The sequence below is a fragment of the Chiloscyllium plagiosum genome, chromosome 35 (genome assembly GCF_004010195.1).
Source record: "Chiloscyllium plagiosum isolate BGI_BamShark_2017 chromosome 35, ASM401019v2, whole genome shotgun sequence".
Taxonomy (NCBI): Eukaryota; Metazoa; Chordata; class Chondrichthyes; order Orectolobiformes; family Hemiscylliidae; genus Chiloscyllium; species Chiloscyllium plagiosum.
Window position 1 is genome coordinate 39,281,646 of NC_057744.1, and position 23,356 is coordinate 39,305,001.

The following is a 23,356-nucleotide window of genomic DNA, read 5'->3' on the forward strand; positions in this document are numbered from 1 at the left end:
TAATTTTAAACTGCCACAACTAGGCCTGTGGAGGTAGTCTGGTGGGAAAGTAAGTTAAACTGGCAGCTGGTAATTCAGTATTGAGCAGTGTGGACTGGGCTTGTGGAAGTCGTCAGCTGTGCTAAATTAATTACCGAAAGTTTTTGCAACAAGTATTAATTTGGCCCACGTGTGATCCACCTTGAGCCAGTACTTCTGTCACGAACCTGATCTAGCCAGGAGAAAGACGCTCGGGCAGAGAAAGGTAGGCAAAATACGTGGAGAGACCGTTCATCAAATTCTTGCTTTACTACTGACAGACCCACAGCTCCAATGAAATTGACTGGCGTCCCATCTCTGTTGTCCTGTCCTGTGCTGTCTAAGTGTGTTTTGGGTGTGTCTGCTTGTTCGCTGGTTACTGAGTGCTTGCCTTGTTAATTTCAGGTGTCCCATCTGGCTGCGTTTGTTCATTTTGAGTAACTTTTATTGCCTAACCTGTCAATCACCAATGCCTGGGTGTTCTGTTAGCTCTCTATCTCTGTTTTTTCCCTCTAAACCTAAATACAGCACTTACAAATCATCCCAAGATGTCCAGGACGGCATGGGGGCATGGACATCCACCCTCTGCCAGGAGATACAAGCTGTGGGAGCTGGGCAAACCCAAATTCGTGGTGAGAATGGCCAGGAGCCAAAAATGAACAAGAGTAACCTGAAAAGGCATGGTAAATATGTAGACTGCAAGAACAAGGTAGGAGGTGCTCTTGTTACAGCTGGGTCACCAGCAGACACCATGCTAAAAGACACAGGGGCAAGGCGTTCACAAGGGACCTTTACACCTGATCCCAAGGGAATTGGCCATATTGGGGGGGGGAGGTGGGGGTCCTTCAAAGTTGATAAAATTGATTACTGCACCACAGCCATTACAGAGGGGCACGAGGATCCCTCATGGGACACTGTCTACATGTTGCAGTATGTTGCGAAATTTCGGGACATTGCCAAACACCATCAGCCCCCTAAAGTTAAAGACCGCAGCAATACAACCCGGCTGCAGAGACCCCTACCACCCAGAGTACAGCACCCACCCACCCCGGCCCCCATACGTCCCGGAATACCCTAAACTTCTTCTACCGCCCCAGAGCCAGACCTGCTGCTAAATGAAGCCTTTGTTACCATGCAGCCCGCAGCAGGACACAGCAGCTGCCAAACAGTCTGAGTCACTACCACTGCCCAATTCAGATAATAACCAAAAGCTCACACGCAGCATGGCTGCTGCCCTGAAAAACCAGGGCACTGAAAATCAACTTCCTCCTAATATGATTGGATCTACTCCCCTTGATAAGCCCTGGACCCACGCAGAGGCCCGGGCCATGTTGCAAGATGCCCCAGACCCATTGAAAAGACCACTCGCATTTTATAATACACTGCTACAAATTTCCACCAAATACAACTGTCTGCCACAGGATGTGCAGACCCTGTTACAACTCGCCTATGGTACCCACTGGGTGACCATTCGCTCCACCATTAACTTCCCCACCCAACCCTGGGACCCTACTGCAGACCGGGACAGATGGCTGGACAGCACTGTGAAGGTGTCTGCAGAAAACAGACGAGCCCTGCCAGACTTTAATGCCCGCTTTAAGGAGGTCTGGGTTTAATAACTGGATTTTCTGATGGGAAATTTTGTGAAAGTTCTTTGTTGTATGCTTTTTTTTGTTTGTTCTGTTTCTCTTTTAGTCACAAGTAGGGGTGACATGAAACCGGGGATGGGTGGACCGCTCATCCTGACTTTGTCTTTTCTGTTGATTTAAGGATAATCTCTTCTTTCTTGGCCTAAGGCTGGGGCACGGTCCAGGTTTGAAGGAGCTGTGAAGGAGGGAATGGGTAGGGTGAGTGTCCCCTATGGGCAGGGGATAGAATCTTCCACTCAAGATTTTATAGTTGGTTTTCTTTGTAGTTTTTTGGTACTAATAGCTGTTTATAGTTATGATAGAGTAGTTTTTGTATATATAGTTCTTCGACTCTGAGTCTTTATTTACTTGTGCTCGGCTCTTTGTAATCAGGGTTCTCCCTCCCGGGGTTCAAGGGTGTCTGAAAGGGGATATGGCTAAGTGTCTTATTAAATGATGCACCTGGAACATCAAGGGAAGTCATTTGCCTGTTAAAAGGAAAAAAGTGCTTTCTAGTTTTAAGAGGGAAAGGGTTGATATTGCTTTGTTACAGGAAGCCCATCTTGATGATGGGGAACACATGAAATTACAACAGGGGGGTTATGACCAGGTATTCTTTTGATCCTTTACTACTAAAAGTAGGAGAGTGGCAGTACTTATCCAGAAAAATCTTCCGTTCACATTATTAGAGCAGGTGAAAGATGATTAGGGATGGTTTGTGATTCTAAAAGCCCTGATACATGGGGAAGAATATAGCATTTTAAAGGTCTACTGTCCTCCGGTGCATCCCCTCAAATTTTTGATTAGTGCTTTCTCTAAGTTGAGTGCTTTTGGAACATGGCACATTATTATTGGGGGTGGGGAGGGGGCAGGGGGAGATTTTAATTGTCTTTTGAATCCGACAGTGGACAGGATGCCTTGTGGGCCCCCAACTATTTCTTTGCAGGTGATTGACTTATGCAAGGAGTTGGGGCTGGCGGATATTTGGAAATGTCTTCACCCTACCAGCAGAGACTTCACCTTTTTTTCAAACCCATATAAATGTCACACGAGGATTGATCTCTTTCTGGCCCCCTCAGCCCTTCTGGATTCGATTATAGGTTGTAAAATTGGGAATATAGCTATCTCTGATCACACGGCAGTATATTTGGAGGTTAAGGCCAAGAGTGAAGGGCTAGGTTTGCGGCACTTGCATCTGGACCCTTTTCTTCTTAAGGATTCCAAATTTGTGGTATACGTTTTGAAGGAGTTTCAGGAATTCTTGACTATCAACTCAGGCACGGCTAGTAGTCCATCTATGCTATGGGAGACTGCTAAGGCCTTTGCTAGGGGATTAGCTATTTCCTATTCGGCTGGCCGGAAACGACAGAAGGAGGAACAGCAGCGCCTACGTGAGACGTGATTGAAAGCCGCTGAGGCGGCACATTTTGTGCGGCCTTCGGTGACTAAGTTACAATGGATCACGGCCCTCCGGGCTGCCTTGAATTCAATACTGACACAAAATGCAAAGAAAGAACTTGCTTTTGTTAGACAAAGGCTGTTCAAATATGGGGATAGACCAGGGAAGTATTTAGCGTACCTGACTAGGAAACAGTGTGCTCCCCAACCCATTACTGCAATCAGAGACACCCTGGGGTCCTTACATACGATGCTAAAAAGATTAATGAGGCTTTTTGGAGCTTTTACTCTGAATTGTATTGGTCTGAAGGTTGCGAGGACAGGACGGCTAAAATGGAGGCCTTTTTTAAGAACCTGGACCTCCCAGGGGTAACCTTGGAACAGGTCTTTCTCCTTAATTCCCCCATGACAGTTCAGGAAATACAGGAGGCAGCTAGGCAACTTCAGAGTGGGAGAGCGCCTGGCCCTGATGGTTTCCCGGGTGAGTTTTATAAGGAGTTTATAGGGATTTTCTCAGGGCCGATGTTGGAGATGTACAATGCATGAATGCCTACCACCATGTTTGAGAGAAGTTAATATTTCCTTAATACTTAAGAAGGGGAAGGTTCCTGAGGATTGTACCTCATACAGGCCTATCTCTTTATTAAATTCAGATTTCAAGATTCTGTCCAAGATCCTGGCGCTGAGATTGGAAAAGGTGTTGCCCCATACTGTTAAAGACGACCAGAGAGGCTTTATAAGAGGCCGTAGGTCCTCTAATAATATTAGAAGTTTGCTGAGTATGGTCCAATCATGTCAGCAATAATCGATTCAGGGGTTGGTGATTTGGTTGGGGTTTGAGATGCAGATAAAGTATTTGACTGGGTGGAATGGCCGTATCTTTTTTATGTCTTAGAACAGTTTGGGTTGGGTGGGGTCTTTGCTAGGTGGGTGGTGGTTTTATATCGCCACCCTCTGGCCACAGTCATCACCAATGGGGAGAAGTCTGGGAATTCTAGGATTGGTAGGGGTAGTCGGCAAGGCTGCCCCCATCACCGTTGTTGTTTACGTTGGTGATAGAGCTGCTAGCAGAAGCCATTCGTCAGAATGTCCACATAACCACTCCGGAAGTGGGATCAAGGGCACACAAGATTACATTGCATGCGGACGATGTCCTTCTGCTTTTATCGAATCCGATGACCTCCGTACCCCATTTGATACAATGTATCAATTCATTTGGGGCTATTTCAGGATATAAGATTAACTTTGCAAAATCGGAGGCTATGCCTTTGGGGAACCTTAAGGATGTGCCCGAAGTTGAAGATGGTCCTAAGTTCCCTTTTAAGTGGTCACAGGCAGGGTTCCGACACCTAGACCTTTTTATTACCCCCAAGTTTCATCTGTTATTTTGGACAAACCTTGCTCACTTGCTTGACAATATTAAGCAAGATCTTCCAATTTCACGGCTGGGCCGAATATCTCTCATTATCCAAGACTTCACCACTTACACCTATAGTTGGCATGCCAGAGTTCCAACCAGGGATGATGGACTCAGGGTTCAAACTATGGGCAGCAAGAGGAGCTTCTCGTTTGGGAGAATTGTTTGAGGGGGAGGTTATGATGTATTTTGAGCAACGGAGCCGCAAATATGGGTTGCCCAGCAGAGATCTTTTTCTGTTTTTTTCAGGTTAGGGATTTCATCCAGAAGAAGACTACGCTTCTCACTAAGTCCTGTCAGCCCAATACAGAGAGGTTTTTGCTACGTTCCACAAGCACCCTTTCAGGTTGTGCCCTTTATCGTCTGCTGGATGACAGGGCCTGGCAGGATATTAACCGGTTATGTGAGGTCTGGGAGCAAGAGCTAGGAGTGGAGATCTGTTCTGAAACATGGGAGAACATATGGGAGAATGCTTGAAAGATGTCAATCTGTAATAGGACATGCGCTACGCAGTTAAAAGTTCTACACAGGGCTCATCTGGCACCAGACCATCTGGCGAAGATTAAAAAAGGGGATCCTCAGTGTGACTCAAATGTAAGATAAGTGTAGGTACTCTTACCCATTGCTTCTGGACATGCCACGGGCTCCGTGTTTATTGGAGCGCTGTGTCGGGAAAGATAGGGAGGGTATTGAGGACTGAAGTCAAAGTAGACCCGATATCTCTCCTCTTAGGTCTACCGAATTTACCATCTTTAGATGGGCATGGCAAGAAACTATTTAATATTCTTGCATGCTGTGTACAGAAGAATATTCTGATGAATTGGGATGAATTGAGAACCCGCCGGGCTTGCTGGGATGGCAGAAATTAATTAAGGAGCACATTCCCTTGGACTTTTTTTTTTACAAACATGGTGCACCACACAACAGACCATTTTTATAAGACATGGCAGTACTTGAGTTATTTGGATATAGATTTGTCAGTTGTCTTAACTAGGGCATTTGTTTAACCAGGATGGTTAGGTTTGTCAAGCCCTGGGTCCTGGAGGGGGGGTCTCCAGGTTCCTCTGTTTGGGACCTTTGCACGCATTCTGTGTGTGTTTTTTTGTTTTTTTTAGCTTTTCTTTCTTTTTTTGACCTATTAGTTATTTACTTATTTATTGGTATTGCTTTGCACAGTGTTAGGGTTTGTTTTGTATTATAGAGTAGGTTAGTAGTTGGTAGACAGTAGTTGCATTGTAATTTGTGTTTTTTTTTTATGATGCTGATATTTGTTATTGATTGTATTTTTCAATAATTTTATATGTTTGTAAAGTTAAAAAAATTTGCTAATAAATATATTTACAGAAGAAAAAGGAGGTCTGGGACTCTTCAGCAGGCATCCCCTTAACAGAGAACGAGAAGCTGGCTGTACAGACTCTCATCAACTGTATACTCACTACATATGCCCATGTATACAAACTACATAACTTAACCTGGCAAACAACATCCTGGGGGGGCACACCCTGACCACACTTACTAACCTGGATGGGAATGGACTGTTCACCACACCAAGATAGACAGGGGCATTCCCCGAATTGCGCAACTGGACCACCCTAGGAACACAGCCAGGCCAGCACAGAGACCTATAGGGTTCTTCAAAGGACCATGTTGGAACTGTAGCAAAACAGGACACTTGGCTTAGTGCTGCCAGGTAACATGCAGGCAGGGACAGCCAGGCCCCTCCATCCTCCCTCTCTCCCCACAGGCACAGCAGCCACAGCCCACCACCCCACCAAGCTGCCTACATTATGGCTGATCCCTTTCTCGTGCCTCTGAAATAAACTAGGGCTGTCACGAGAGAGAGGTTCTGCAAATGGCCTCAAAACACCTCTCCAGCTCCACATCAGAAAATCCGATGATGGATGTGGAAGTGCGGGGGGCAGCTCATCTCCTTTCTGGTGGATTCCGGGTCCACCCACTCGTCTGCGCCTCCCTCTGCGGAACTTTCCCCGAGTTCCAAGACTGTCCGTACAGTCGGGATTTCGGGAATGCCCATGACAGAACCACTCTCCCAACCCGTGAACTTTAGTATCGGACCGGCCACTGTCCCTGATGTGACCATCATTTCTGCTACCTGCCCAGTCACCCTCCTGCAGACTTTATGCAAGCTAAATGCCAGCATTCACTGTTCCCCAGAGGGTCTCATACTGGAGATCCCAGACACCCACTATTCTATGTTACGTGCGGCAATCACCCACAGCCTGCAATTCCCTAACCAGACAAGCTCCTGCTGTGCCTGATTTTGCCCCACCACCCCTACCCGCGCTCTTCTCAATCCCCTGCTTTCCCTGTTACCAATAGCCCTTTCAACCCCCACTTTATCTGTCCTCCGCTGGATGATACTGACAGGCCATTTTGTCAGTTTCACTGTGCAGCTACCAGCCTGAGAAACTGGCATCAGCATATGCTGCACTCGCGGACCCTCACCTCCCCGCTAGCACTCACTGGCCTGTACTTTGTGGGAGAGGCAACAGAGGTACAACTTGGCAAGGAACAGGCTGCACTGTTCTACGACGGCCCGACAGCTGTTCCACACATTCCCCTCATTGTTAAGAGTCCATGGGTCCCGAAGGATTTAGGCCACATGATGATGCGCCTAAGGGAGCACCCCCTCCACTTCGCACCCCTCAATCCAGCCCACACCCCAATCAGTGCCCATTCATCCATTCTGTCCCGGGGATTATGTCATGACAAAATCACTAAAAAAAGATTCTCTCTCCCATAGATGGAAAGGCCTGTACCTGATCTAATGACAACCCAGACTGCTGCGAAACTGGAAGGATGGCCTAAATGGACACATGCCACCCACTGCAAGAGGGCTCCACAACCTATGAACAGGAATCACACAGAGGAAGAAACCACTCCAACAACCAAGGATGGATCCAGCTGCTCGCAGCAGCCTTCACCGTCAGCACTCTCGGCCTGATCTGTCTGACCAACACACTGTGGCTTGCTGCTAAACAGGGACAAGGGGCAGCACATTTCATAACTCGCCATGACTTACAGGCCAACACCTTCCTCAAAATGGCCCATGCGTATGCCCAGAGATTTAATCAGACCCGCTGTGGGTCTGCACTAGGGTCCCTGTCCACTCTCACGGGGGCATTCCTTTAGCCTCAATCCCCTTAAACATCTCTGATATGGTGGAATGGTGGCTAGACCCAGACAGATCCCTGAAGTTACCACACTGGCCACGCCCAAATATGGTGAAATAGCTCAGCCGCTGGAGGTCTGCGGGGTACCGCCTGGACAAATGTAAAGGGTGCTTTTACCCAGTCTACAACCTCTCCCATGAGCCCCCCAGCTCTAACCCATTGCTGACACTATCACACAAGGGCCACCTGGGGAATCCTTTGTTTAAAACCACACAGCCATCCGGATGGGAGGCTGGCTGGAGCCGATGCACCGACTCCCTGCTCCTAACTCCCGCAGCACGCCGATCTGCTGCAGAAGGCAGTATGTTAAACCTACAGGTCCTCAACAGCACCAGAGAGAACCCCACCTTCCTTATTGTCTGGACAGGGACCCAGACCCGCTGTCTCCGGACCAACAACGGCACCTATTCTATCTGTGGCCTACCCATAGCTGCCATTTTCCTGGACTGGGAGCTGCTATGTCAGGTACGCCGGACCATTCATTTATCACTTTCAGTCCCCTCCCTTCCCAAAGCCCATGACCCACAGCAGACGAGCTCTCGCTGCCACTGAAGCAGCTCTCTACCTGATGTCACCCCACTCTGCAACCCTATGATTACAGGTAGAAGCCCACAAACTCGCCGCCACACTAGAGGAGGTGGCAAACTCCACAGCAGGTGCACTCACCCAGCTGAATGCGGAGGCTGTTGCCATCCGTACTGTGGCTCTGCAAATCAGGATGGCCCTGGACTACCTGCTCACTGCAAAAGGGGACACATGTGCCCTCATTGGTGCTGACTGCTGCACTTACATTCCTGACCCTAGTGAAAACATCATAGACCTGGCCCAACATATCCGGCAGGCAGCTTCTGTCCTGCATGATCAGAACTCCTGCTGGGACTTATGGGATTGGGCAGCCTCCTGGCTGGGGTCATGGGGCACAGGCCTACTGCAGGGACTGATAGCCCTCATTGCTATCATTGACGGCTTGAAAGTGCTAGCCATGGCCATCCAACTGTGATGCTCACGCTTATGTGCAATCCTATTACCATCTGCCCTCCTCACCACTCAGCTAGCACAGATCCACTGGGAGAATATCTCTGCCCCTGAAATAGCCTCTCCTGGACCAGACTTGGACACTGACAGCTACATGTCTGATACCAAGCCCATTTCAAGTTTAACAACATCTTTCCTATAGTAGGGAGACCAGAATTGAATGCAGTATTCCAAAAGAGGCCGAACCAATGACCTGTACAGCCACAACATGACTTCCTAACTGCTATACTCAATGTCAATAAAAACAGAAGTTGCTGCAGGTGTGGCAGCATCTGTGAAGAGAAATCAGAGTTAATGCTTCGGGTCTGGTGGCACTTCTTCAGAACTGTTCAGATTCATTGAGCTTTTCCAGCAACTTTTGTTTTTGTTTCTGATTTAAAGCATCTGCAGTTCTTTCGGTTTTTATGTCCTTTACTCAATGAATTGATCAATAAAGGGAAGTGTACCAAACATTTTCTTCACTACCCTGTCTCCCTATGACCACTGTACCACAACAAAGCCTCACTGAATTATAAAATCCAGTGACATTCCTACTGCACCACCATCTGCTTTCATTTTTTTTTAATTTCACCTATTTTTTCTAATGGTGTTCACTGGTGTTTTTTCACACTTCTGGAGTAGTTTGGACTTGAACCCGGGCATCTCGATCCAGAGATACAGTTACAACCAAGAAGGCCCCATTAAATTATAAGTACAGTGACATTATCACTGTACCACCATCTAACCCGCTCTGCATTTCATCTATGGCCTGATATATGATGAAAACCAGCTGCATAACCTAAAATAGAGACAACATTTTTAAACTGTAGTCAGTAAGTTTGACACCTAAGTGACATTCCAGCTAAGACTGGAACGCTGAATAACAACACATTCAGTTCAGAGTTGATAATCACAAGCTCCAAGCTTCGTTTGCATTATGATAAAAAAAAGACTAAAAGCCAACATTGACTTTCTATTTTTGTCATCTGTTGATTTTGACATAGTACCTCTTATGTCCTTAAGCCACATTATTTACCCACATTGAGCAGAATAGTTATTCCATCACTGACCCCCGGGAAATCACCTGTGATCAGGTTAGGATTAGGTTTATATCTTCCAGTCTGGAAAATAGCCACTAGCTACTTTGTCCATTCAAAGTTAAAAATCACTCAACACCAGGTTATAGTCCAACAGGTTTAATTGAAAACACTAGCTGTTGGAGCACTGCTCCTTCAACCTGAAGGACTATAACCTGGTGTTGTGTGATTTTTAACTTTGTACACCCCAGTCCAACACCGGCATCTCCAAATCATGATTGTCCATTTAACAACATCCTTTGTTGAATTGCTATATTCCCTTAATGTGTCTTCAATTTGATTTACAAGCATTCTAATTAGTAGTTAATCAAATATCTTCTATAAATCTAAAGCCATGTTACAGATTCTACTCTCTTGATCAGTAGAATCTTTTTGACAAGAATTGTCTTTTACAAAACTGTGCTGCTAGCTTTAATTAACTAATGACTCTCTTGGTGGTTATTAATATTACTTTTCTGCTGCGGGCTATAGTAGCTTAAAGACTGCTCACGTTAGGGCTGAATGTTCTACAGTGACATGGTTTATCCTATTCTCTACAGAACAGCCCTCAGGATTCTACAAAGCATTTTTAAGGGTGCAGTTCAACATTTTTTGTGAGAATTTTCTTCTATCAAATCCCCCTCATCTCATTTCACTCTGACTAATGCCTTGTAAAAGCCTTTAACTTAATCTAATGGAAAAACAAAATTCTGCAGTAGATACTGAAAACAGTAAAATAGAAAATATGTAAAAAAGCATCAGTCTGGCAGCTTTGGTGTCTGGAAAATCAGAGATACTAGTTTTAAGACTGTCATCTTAAATCAGAAAAGTTAGAGATGTAATAAATTTTGAGGAAAGGTTGCGTAGGACAAGAACAAATAAAGGTCTGTGGTTAGGTGACTAGCAGGAGAGATTGAAAGACAGCAGCTCAGATATTGATTATATTCAGAGATTGATAGATTTCTGGATATTATGTGGATAGTATAGGAGAATGGCTTTCATCTGGATGAATGGCAGAGCAGGCTGGAGGAACCAAATGACCTACAATGGTTCTTACGTTGCTGAAACCTAAACAGCCAAAGGGAATAGTGATGTGAAAGAAGTTATACACTTATACTATTTATTCATGAGTTACTTCTTCATTTCAGTTGGCTTTTCAAATCTCCTTTCTCATTCTTATTGTCTTCAATCCATTTGATTTCCATTAGCATTTAACCCAGCTTTTTTTAAAATATATAACTATTTCAAACTATTTTAAGCACCTCATCCAATCTTCACTTTTTTTTCTACAGGAATATGCCAATTCCATTCATCAGCAAAGGAGATTTACAAAAATAATACCAGGAATGAAGGATTCCTTATACAAGGATATATTAGAGAAATTAGTCTTACTCTCCTTGCAGCAGAGAAGATTAAGAGGAGATAGATTCTATAGAAAATTTCAAAAGTGAGTTAGTTATATGTTTGAAAGTAATGAATTTAGAGGGCTATAAAAATCGGGTTGGAGAATGGGTCTAGCTTGGTAGCTCTTTCAAGAGCCAGGACAGACATTATTGGCTAAATGGCCTCCTTCTGTACTCCAAAATTCTATGATTCTATTGATAATCATCCAACTGTTCAGCTTCATTTCCAAAGTCTAAATCTAGAATTATGCCCTCTCTTGTTGGGCTTATCGTATTGTGTTCAATTGGGCTCTCTTGAACACAATTGTATCCTTGTCGATATTTGGGTAGAATTGTACGGTACAGAAGTGGCCCATTTGAACATCAAATAGTTGAAATCCTTATCTATTATTAGACTTTTCCTTCTGCACAAAAATTCGCCTCCATATTTGTTCTAACATTTGACTGTACACACCGAGTAGTATAGCCTTTTCCTGTTTCTGAGCTCAACCCATTTGGCAGATTTGATGCTTCGTTTAGTATATGCTCCCTCCTCATTGCTACAATTGGTGTTTTAAACATCAATATTAAGCCCTGACATTTTTCATCCCTTCTTTATCCTGCCTGAAAACTATCTAGAGCTGCCAGTCTTGCCTGTCTTTAAGCCAAATTATTGTTATACCAATGACATCATCTTGCCACGTGTTGATGTGCCCTCAGCCTATTGGCTTAATTTGTAATACTGCTTCATTTGCAAGTACACCTTTTAACACTGCCAAATTCCTGTGGTGTAGAATTTCTGTTTCCTTTGTCTTTCAGAGTCACTTGTTAAGTTTCTGTCTTTGATTCCCTGCTGAGTTTACTTAAGGTTTCCATTCCCTTCCACGGCATGGTGGCACAGTGGTTAGCACTACTGCCTCACAGCGCTAGAGACCCGGGTTCAATTCCCACCTCAGGCGACTGAGTGAAGTTCGCACATTCTCACCGTGTCTGTGTGGGTTTCCACCGGGTGCTCTGGTTTCCTCCCACAATCCAAAAATGTGCAGGTTAGGTGAATTGGCCATGCTAAATTGTCTGTAGCGTTAGGTGTAGGGAAATGGGTCTGGGTGGGTTGCGCTTCGGTGGGTCGCGCTTCGGTGCGGTGGGTCGGTGTGGACTTGTTGGGCAGAAGGGCCTGTTTCCACACTGTAAGTAATCTAATCTAGTTTAAATCCTTCCTAACAATAGTGGCAAATTTCCCTGCAAAGATACTTATAGACAGTCCAGCTTCTACAAGTTCCATCTTCCCCCATACTCCAGAAATCTGATGCCCTAACCTTATGTACCAGCTCTATGTTCAATTGCTCATTTTTTCTGTTTCGATGCTATGGCTTGGAACTGGGAGTAATCCTGAGACTACACACTTAGAAGCCCTTCTTTTCAATCTCCTACACAGCTCCCTGAAATCTGCTTTCACGAGCTTGTCCTCATTCCTATCTAAGTCTTCAGTACCAACATAGGTCATGATCTCTGGCCGATCACCCTCCCTTCAGACAGTGCATCCATTATCTTGGCACAAGACAGGCAACACACCATTGTGTAGTCATGTCTATAGTCGGAGAAACACCTGTCTGGTCCCCGAAAATGGAATCCCCTGTTAATATTACTCTTATATTCATATTCCAATTCCCCCGTGTAGCTCAGCCATCCATGTGCCACTGACATAAGACTGGCAGTACTATTCTGAGGAACCATCATCCTGACCTGTATCCAAAATGGAAATAGATTAGCAAGCAGGATCGACTCAGGGGACTCCTAAAGGTTAGAGCTTTCACCTCCTCTGTTCTCAATGTCTAAGGCCCATATCAGATAAAGCCATGACTTCTTTCAGTTTAATATAAAGCATCAACTGTTCACAATGTGGTCCACTTTACAATAAGGAGACCAAATACTGCCCCATCGATAACTCTAGGTACATGCTACAGGTCAAGAGCTATCAATGGGGCAAGGACAATTATGATGCGTTTAGGCAAGAATTAGGATGCACAGAATGGGGTCGCAAAATGCAATGATGCAGACAATGGAAATGTGGAACTGGTTTCAGGAACAGATATTGCGTGTCCTTGATAAGTATGTCCCTGTCAGACAGGGAGGATGTGATAAGGTAAGGGAACTGTGATTTACTACAGAAATTGCAGCTTTTGTTAAGCGGAAGGAGGCAGCTTATGTGTTGATGAGACAAGATGGCTCAGGTGAGGCAATGGAGAGTTACAGATCAGCTAGGAAGGATTTAAAGAGGGAGTTAATAAGAGCAAAGAGAGGACACGAGCAGTCTTTAGCAAATAGAATAAAGGAGAACCCTAAAGCTTTCTACAGGTATGTGAGGAATAAAAGGAAGACTAAGGTAGGAATAGGGCCAGTCAAAGACAGAAGTGGGAAGTTGAGTGTGGACCCTGTGGCGATCAGAGAGGTGCTAAACAAACATTTCTCATCAGTTTTCACTCAGGAAAAGGAGAATATTGTAGAGGAGAAGAATGTGATATGAGATATTAGACTAAAAAGGATCGAGGTTAGTTACAAAGAGGAGTGAAAGTAGACAAGTCCCCTAGGCCGGATAGGATTTATCCAAGGATTCTCTGGGAAGCTAGGGAGAAGATAGCAGAGCCTTTGCTTTGATATTGGAGTCATTGTCTACTAGAGTTAGTACCAGAGGACTGGAGGATTGCAAATGTTGTGCCCTTGTTCAAGAAGGGCAGTAGCGATGACCCAGGTAATTATAGACCAGTGAGCCTTACTTCTGTTGTAGAAAAGGTTTTGGAAAGGATTATAAGAGATAGGATTTATAATCATCCAGCAAGCAACAATTTGATTTCAGATAATCAACATGGTTTCGACAAGGGCTGGTCATGTTTCACAAACCTCATTGAGGTTTTTGAGAAGGTAAGCAAGCTTGTAGATGAGGGTAGGGCAGTTGACGTGGTATACATGGACTTCAGTAAAGCCTCTGATAAGGTTCCACATGGTAGGCTAATGGACAAAATGTGGAGTCATGGGATTGAGGGTGATTTAGCAGTTTGGATTAGAAACTGCTTTTCTGAAAGAAGGCAGCGAGTGGTGGTTGATGGAAAATATTCACCCTGGAGTCCAGTGGTGTTCCACAAGGATCTGTTTTGGGACTACTGCTGTTTGTCATTTTTATAAATGACTTAGACACAGGCATAGATAGATGGATTAGTAAATTTGCAGATGACACTAAAGTCAGTGGAGTAGTGGACAGTTTGGAAGAATGTTACAGGTGGCAGGGGGAATTGGATAAACTGCAGAATTGGGCTGAGAGGTGGCAAATGGAGTTCAGTGCAGATAAATGTGAGATGATGCACTTTGGGAAGAATAACAGGCAGGCAATGTCAATGAAAAGATTATTGGTAATATGGATGTGCAGAGGGATCTTGGAATCCACGTACATAGATCCCTGAAAGTTGCCATCCATGTGGACAGTGCTGTTAAGAAGGCATATGGTGTGTTAGAGTTTCATTGGTAGAGGGATTGAGTTCCAGAGCCACAATATCATGCTGCAACTATACAAAACGCTAGTGTAGTCGCACTTGGAATATTGTGTACAGTTCTGGTTGCCATATTTCGGGAAGGATATGGAAGCATTGGAAAAGGTGTAGAGGAGATTTACCAGAATGTTGCCTGGTCTGGAGGGAAGGTCTTATGAGGAATGACCGAGAGACTTGGGTTTGTTCTCATTATAAAGAAGGTGGCTAAGAGGGGATTTGATAGAGACATACAAGAAATTCAGAGGATTAGATAGGGTAGACAGTGAAAGACTTTTTCCTAGGATGATGATGTCAGCTTGTACAAGGGGGCATAACTACAATTTGAGGGGTTTAGGACAGATGTCAGAGGCAGGTTCTTTACACAGAGAGTGGTAAGGGCGTGGAATGCCAATGTAGTCAACTCAGCCACTGGGATAGTGTAAGGGGACGAGGTCGGTACAACATCGAGAGCCGTAGTGCCTGTTCTGCGCTGTACTGTTCTATGTTCTATTGCCTGTGCATACACGCTACAAAACACCTCCATTAACTCTTTAAGTGTGCCTCTGATCGTCAAGACTGTAGCTTTGCTATCATATAAACTTGCCCATAACCTACTGCAGTGCTTGAATGAAGTTCAATGTATGCTTAAGAAACAGCACTTTGAGTGGACGCAATGTCCTTCTGAACTGAATAATTTTGAAGAATTTCAGATAACTACCAGCGCAGGTCTTGGTTTTTTTTCTGAACAGCAGCTGTTGTTAATAATTTTGCCTTTATCTATTTACATCACTGTATTTTTTTTTGTTATTTAATTGTCCCATTCCCTGTGACGCCTCACCCTTACCCCTAGCCTTTTAGTATCACTTGTATTCTACCAATAGAGAAATTCTTTTCTTGTTCTCCTGAAACTCCACCATCCCCTTTCTTTGCTTTAGTACTTAAAACCTTTTCCAATTGACATAATCAGTTAATGACCTGAAAAATTAGTGCTGCCAGATCTGCTGTGTTGTGTGCATTGTATTTACAGAGCATCTTTAGAGTAATAAAAGGTGCTTCGCAGGAGCATTATAATGAAAAGTTAAGCATCTAGGCACAGATATTAGCTCAGATTGATCAGCACATTATAAGATAAGCACAAAATTGAGGTTTGGAGTGTAGAGATTGGGTATGTTGCAGAGCTTGGAGACTAGGCACTGGAAGTAAGGTCAGCAACAATGGAGCAATTAAAATCTGGAATGTACAATAAGTTAGATTCAGAGGAAGGTAGATATCTCAAAGGGCATGGGAAACATTCACAAAGTTCGGGAAAAGAGAGGTATTTGAAAAAGTGGATGAGTGGATCAGCACACACAGAACTGAAAGTGAAATGAGACATGGGCAGCAAAGTTCTGGATGATCTGAAGTCTTTCATGGATAGAATGCAGGAACCTAGCCAGTTGTGTGCTGAAACAATCGAGCATAAGGTTAACGAAGATATGAATGAGGCCTTAGCAGCAGACGAGCTGAGAAAGGGGAAAGGTTAGGTGATGTTATGAATGGAGAAGTAGGCAGACTTCGTGATGGCACAGGTAATGAGATTGGAATTCATCTTGGGAGCAAATATGACATCATGATCACAAACAGTCTGACTTAATCTCAATTATCAGGGAAAAGGATGGTGTTAGTATCTAGGAAACAGAGTTTGAAGCAAAGGCAATGACACTTAATTGGAGAAAACATCTGTTAATAGAAGGCTAGACAAAGTCTACTAATTTTGCAATAGAGGAAAGTGTTGTTTTTGTTTCAGGTTTCCATTATTTAGTATTTAGCTTTGCATTTACGTAACTCATTTTGCACAGGAAAACATCCTAGCACGTTTCAGGGACACAAACAGATAAAAATGGAAGAAACCTAATAGGATCGAAAGCTAGGAAAAGAGAGGCAATAGAATTTCAGTAAGGAATTCCAGGATTGCAAAACCAAAGTGACCGAATTGGAAATCCAATGTGGTAAAAGAAGGGGATGATGTTACAAGAGGCTAAAGTCAGAAGAACAGATGTTTGAGAAAAGTTAGAGAGATGAGGTGATAAATTCATGCAATTAATTAAATATAGAAATGTTGCTGGGTGTCAAAGAGCCAACATACTCCAATGGGTACAAGCAAGTGTTACTTAGCATGGGACAGAAAAGGGTGGAAGGATTTGGAAAAAGTAAACTTTTTTGCAGGATAGGGAGAAGAGGTCAGCCAGAAAAAAATACTAATAGAGAGGCTGAAGGGCAGAAGACAAAGAAGGAGCCCTTAAGTTATATGACCAAATAGCGTAAGTCTGCTCCATCAGTTCTGCCATTTGATCATGGCTGATATGCTTCCCAATCTCATCCTCCCACTTTGTCCCTGTAACTCTCAATCCCCTTATCAGTTAGGTGCATTAGTCAGGCATGACTTCTCCTTGACAATGCCACGCTGACTCAGCCCTATTTACCACGCACTTCCAAGTACTCCAAATCTCATCCTGAATAACAGATGCTAAAATCTTGCTAACAACCAAAATTAAAGATCAGGCAAACTTGTCAAGTTTCTTGTCTTCTTCCTCCCTCCTTAAACAGAGATATTGCATTTGCCTCACCGACTCCAGTCATTTCTGAACCACTACTACTAATGTCTTCATAATCTCCTGAGCTACCTCTTTCAGAACTCTGGGGAGAAGTCCGTTTAGCCCAGGTGATTAATCCAACTTCATAAATTTCAGCTTCTCCAGCATATTCTCCTTCGTCTACTGCACTCACTTCTGCTCCATCGCTCTTGAAGATTTGGTATACTACTGGTGTTTTCTACTGTGAAAACTGATACAAAGTACCATGCATTTTTGTTCCACATTTTCCAGTGGTACAATGTCCACTCATCTCTTTCTTTTGTTTTAATGTTAAAAAAATCTTGTAATCATCTTTTATATTACAAACTAGCTTCTGCTCATATTTCATCCTCGAATCCGTTTTTTTATGAAGTTATCCTCTGCAGGTTTTTAAAGGGTTTCTAATCTAATGCTTCCCAATAATCTTCTTCACATTCTATGTTTTGTTCTTTTGCTTTTATGCTGTCCATGACTTCCCTTGTCAGCCAGGTTTCCTCCCTTTAGTACATTGTTTCTTCCTTTGGATGAATTTTTCCTGTGTGTCCTGAATTATCCCCAGAGACTCCTGCCATTGCTGCTTCACTCTCTTCACTGCTAGGCTCTCCTTCCAAACAACTCTGGCCAGCCCATGTCTTTGTCATCACCTTCACTCAACTATAATACTGTTACATCTGATTCCAGCTTCTCCCTCTCAAACTGCAGGGTGAATTCATCATATTATGGGCACTGCCCCCTGGGGGATTCTTCACCTTCAGCTCCCTAATCAAGTCTTCCTCATTAAACATAATCAAATCCAGAATTGCCCGATCCCTAGTGGACTCTTCTACAAGCTGCTCCAAAACAACCCATTCCACAGAAATTCCACTTTCCGGAGAACTGCTACCAATCTGATTTTCCTAGTCTACCTGCATATTGCAGTTCCCTATGATTACTGTAATAGTTGTGATTTGGAGATGCTGGTGTTGGACTGGGGTGTACAAAGTTAAAAATCACACAACACCAAGTTTATTTGGAAGCACTAGCTTTCGGAGCGCTGATCCTTCATCAGGTGGTTGTGGAGTACTTTTTGGTTCTACTTTCTAATTTAGCACAAAGAAGCTCATACTCCATCACCAGAACCTCTTTCTAGCGATATTATTGGTATCTATATAGATCACGACATCTGAATTTTTCCCCTCCTACTCCAAATTCTTCTGTAGCCCAGATTTGATACCCTGAATCAGGCACCAGGCAGGCTCTACAGCCTTCAGTACTCTCGATCCTGGCCATAGAGAACAGCATCTATTCCGCCAACTATACAATCCCTGATTACAACTACACTTCTTTTTCTCTCTCTAGTCTTGAACCACAAGTGTACCACAGTGCCATGGTCAGTTTGCTCATCCTTGCTACAATCCACACTTTCATCTACACAGGGAGCAAGAATCTCACACTTGCTGGACAAGCTCAAGAGCTTCTACAACATAATTGTCTGGATCCCTCTACCTACCTCACTCATAGTCACACAATCCTGTCCCTGACCAAATTCAAGGCAACTAATATAAGGTGTGACTGCCTCCTGAAACACAGAGGGTAACTTTTTCCCTTCCAATGTGTCGCAGTGTTTGAAAATCAGACTGCCAGAGTTCCTCAACCAACGAACAGTTCTTATAGATGTGGTCACTATGAACAACAATAGCTTCCACATCATGCAGGACAGCAGATCACCCAAACTTGAATATCTATTTTATTTACAGTACTTAGTTCTTAATTTGACTTAGAAATTTTCCTATTGGTCATTTAATTTGTAACCTATAAACATTTCCCCTATTTACCTTCATTTTGAAAGTAACCTAGAGTCGATAGTCATATTAGAAGCTATCAACAGGTTTACCTGCACTGTCACTCTTGTGCTGAGCCCTTGATCCTTGGCTTCGATTTATTCTGTTAAAAAATATCTTACAAGCTATGAGCCAAAAAAACAAGCAAACAACACCGCTTGCCTGCTGCACCAAACTTTGATACTACCTCCAAATTCCCCACACCATATACTCACTTGGGCTGACTCCCACTCTGGACCTCTCCTTCCTTAGTGTGTGCAGGTTATTGATGATAAAATGAATGGCTGTTAAGTTGTGATTGATGTTCCAGAGGTGTTTCAGGGTTATTTCTTTCCTCATAAGAGGAGTATTTCTATTCCTGGTATCAACTTCATAAACCTTCTCTGGACTGCCTCCGATGCCAGCATATCTTCCTTTAGCTAAGGGGCTCAAAACTGTTCACAGTATGTCAGCTGTGGATTAACTCGTACCTTATGTAGTTGTAGTAACACCTCCCCAACCTTTATACTCCAGCCCCTTTGAAATAAAAGCCAACATTCCATTTGCCTTCCCTCTTACCTGCTGAACATGGAAGTTAGCTTTTTATGATTCATGCATGAGAATTCCTAAATTCGGTAGCTTCCTTCAGTCTTTTTAAATAATAAGTGGCTCCTGTATTCTTTTTGCCAAACCTTACATTTTCCCACATTAGATTCCATCTGGCAAGTTTTTGCCTGCTCGCTTACATTGCCCTATATCCCGCTACAGTTTATGTTATTCTCAACACTCTCCTTTCCATCTATTTTCTCATCCATAAGTGTGGCTACAGTACTTCGACTTTCCTCATTCAAGTCGTTAACATATGTTATAAATAATTGCGGCCCAAGCACCAATACTTGTTGCACTCTACAGACTTTCCCCACTACTCTTTCAAGAACTTTTTCAAAAGGTGCCTCTTCAATCATGTCTTCATTGAAGTCCTCAAATTCCCCTACTATTGCTAGTTCCTTTTTACTCCTGCAAAACCTCTCCACTCATATACACTGTATAAGACATCCACTGTTGTTGCTGTGATGAGCAATAACACTACAGGGAGAGGATCAGTTGCTCTGGAAATTTTAAAGTACTTGTGGGTTGGGTGCAATTTTCAATGCTACTTACTTATGAATGCTGATGTAAGCAGTGGTACTTGCACAGCCTGTTGATAATGCTTCAAATATAATCGAGGTGTCCACTCGTGATAGTCCTGATCCCCCAACATCTTGACGAACATAAATCCCACCAAATCCAAGTTGTGCAGCTTTCCTCATTGTCTCCACTGGAAAGATTTCCTGCTCAATATTAAAAGACATAAATGATAAAAGACCTTTTAAAGAAAGGAAGCAAAAACATACAACATGGAAAAAATCAGAAGACTGAGGAAGTTTTAACAGCCATCATAAGATGACCAAAATAAACTATAATGTCAAACCAGAAGGTAACAAAAACAGACAGTAGAGCCTTCTTAAAGATATAAAAAGTAAGAGACAGACAACAGAGAATGAAGCAAGGGAAATAATGGGGTAACAAGAAACGGCAGAAGAGTTAAACAAATATTTCCCGGTCTTCGCAGGACAAGACACTATTGGCATTACAAAAATACGAAATGGGGGAAGAGGAGGAAATAAATATAATTACCAGTGAACAGAAAGTTTAAGGAAACTACTGGGGTTAACCATCCACTGGGCTTGATGGGTTACACCTAGGTTTTAAAAAGAAGCGGCTACAGAAATAGTGGATGCACTGTCTTAATCCGCCAAGAATTGTTGGATCCTAGAAAAATCTCAGAGAATTGGAAAACTGTCTATGGAACACCCTTATTTACAACAGAAAGACAACAACAGGCAAGTTGGTCTAATCTTCCAAATTACAAATTTTAAGCTATTATAAAAGATTTAATAGTGGAGCAAGTAGAAATGTATAATATAATCAAGTAGACTCAACATGGCTTCATGAACAAGAAATCATGCATGACAAATATATTACAGTTTTTGAGGTTGTAACAAATAGTGGATAAAGGGGAGCCAGAAGATGTAATATATTTGGATTTCCAAAAGGCATTCGATAATGTACCATACATAAGACTACTCAATAAGATAAGAACCCTGGTATTTGAGGTAGTATAAAGGGTTGAGGAGGTAGGATTGGCTAACTAACAGAGCAGAGAGTTGGGATAAAAGGAGTCATTTTCAGGATGCCAACTGTAAGCCAAGGAAAGATACAGCAGCCACAATTATTTACAAAATAGCGACTTGGATAATAGAAGTAAATATACTTTCGCTAAGTTTGAGGTTGACAAAAATAGGTAGAAAGGCAAGTGGTGATGATGACCTAAGAGTCTACAGATAGATAAAGACAGAGCTAGCAACTGACCAAAATCATAGCTGATAGAATATAATGTGGGAAAATGTGAGGTTTTGCACTTTGATGGGAAGAACAGAAGAACTAAATATAATTTAAAACAGAAAAGATTGTAAAAAAGCTGCACAGAGGAATTTGTGGTTGCTGGTATACAAATCACAAAAAGTTAGCATCCACTAGCCTTTATTTCAAAGGGAATTTTTATTAAAAAAATAGGAAAGCTTTGCTTAAATTATACCAGTAACTGATCAGACCACAGCTGAAGCAGAACCATAGAATCCCTACAATGTGGAAACAGCCCTTTGGCCCAACAAGTCCACACCGACCCTCCGAACAGTACCTCACCCAAATCCATTCTCCTACCAAATTACTCTACATTAAACTCTAACTAAGACTATGGGCAATTTAGCACGGCCAATTTACCTAACCTGCACATCTTTGGATTGTGGGAGGAAACCGGAGCACCCATTGGAAACCCACGCAGACACAGGGAGAATATGCAAACTCCACACAGACAGTTGCCAGAGGCTGAAATCGAACTCGGGTCCCTGGCACTGTGAGGCAGCAGTGCTAATCACTGAGCCACCGAGTACTTTCAACAGTCTCAGTTGCCTTATCTTAAAAAAAAATCCTGGTATTGTGGGTAGTCTAGAGAAGGTTAACTAAGTTCATTGCAGGTATGGAAGGACTTTAGGAGGAAAGGTTGAATAGTTTGGGCTTGTACTTACTGGAGTTCAGAAGAATGAGAGAGGACCTTATAGAAACATGCAAAATTCTTAGGGGTTTGACAAAGTCGATGGGGAGACGTTGTTTCCCCCCCTGACATTCCAGGACCAAAGAGCAAAATCTCAGAGTAAGCAGTTGTTCATTTCTCAAGTTTTCTCTCAGAATGGTAAATCTGTAGAATTCTTTACAGCATAGGGCTGTCAAAGCTGGGTCGTTAAGTATATTCAAGGCTGCGTTGGCCACATTTCTAATGACTAAAGTAATCAAGACTTGCGGATAAGCCAGAAAAATTGATTGAGGATTATCAGAACATAGATCAGTACTGCACAGCACAGAAACAGGACCTTTGTCCCAACATGTCTACATCAACTACAAAAGCATTCTAAACTAATTCTATCTGCTTGCACATGGTGTATTCCCTCTATTCCCTGCCTGTTCATGTGTTTGTTTAAATGCTTCTTAAACATTGCTACTGTCTCTCCTTTTACCATCTTCCCTGGTAGCACAAGCCAGGCACCTACCACTCTTTTTCTCATGCATCTTCTTTAAATATTTCACCACTCGCCTTAAAGAACAGCCATGATTTCACTGAATAGACTACTTTTGCTCCTACATCTTATAATCTTTCACTTCAGAACAAAACCCAAAAGGAAATACTGAAAATATACAATCCCTCAAATTGATAGTCCCCTATGTGTAATAATAATAATAATTATTATTATGTGTAATAATGTATGAAGTATAAAGTATATCACAGCACAAGGATCGGTGCTGGGTCCAGTACTTTTTGTCATTTACATAAATGGTTTGGATGTGAGCATAACAGGTACAGTCAGTAAGTTTGCAGATGACACCAAAATTGGAGGTGTAGTGGACAACGAAGAAAGTTTACAACAGGATCTTGACCAAATGGGCCAATGGGCTGAGAAGTGGCAGTTTGAGTTTAATTCAGATAAATGTGAGGTGCTGCATTTTGGGAAAGCAAATCTTAGCAGGACTTATACACTTAATGGTAAGGTCCTCGGGAGTGTTGCTGAACAAAGAGACCTTGGGGTGCAGGTTCATGGCTCCTTGAAAGTGGAGTCGCAAGTAGATAGGATAGTGAAGGCGGCGTTTGGTATGCTTTTGTTTATTGGTCAGAGTATTGAATACAGGAGTTGGGAGGTCATGT

General features: G+C 43.0%; 1 protein-coding gene across 2 annotated transcripts in view; it reads right to left on the minus strand.

The window, feature by feature from the left end:
* Nucleotides 1-23,356, minus strand: part of acad8 (acyl-CoA dehydrogenase family, member 8) — a 103,229-nt gene that overhangs the window by 73,761 nt on the left and 6,112 nt on the right. For both annotated transcript variants that reach the window (XM_043676960.1, XM_043676961.1), the window contains exon 3: nucleotides 20,221-20,390. In XM_043676960.1, the coding sequence (XP_043532895.1) occupies nucleotides 20,221-20,390 (170 nt within the window). The remainder of the gene's footprint in view (nucleotides 1-20,220; nucleotides 20,391-23,356) is intronic.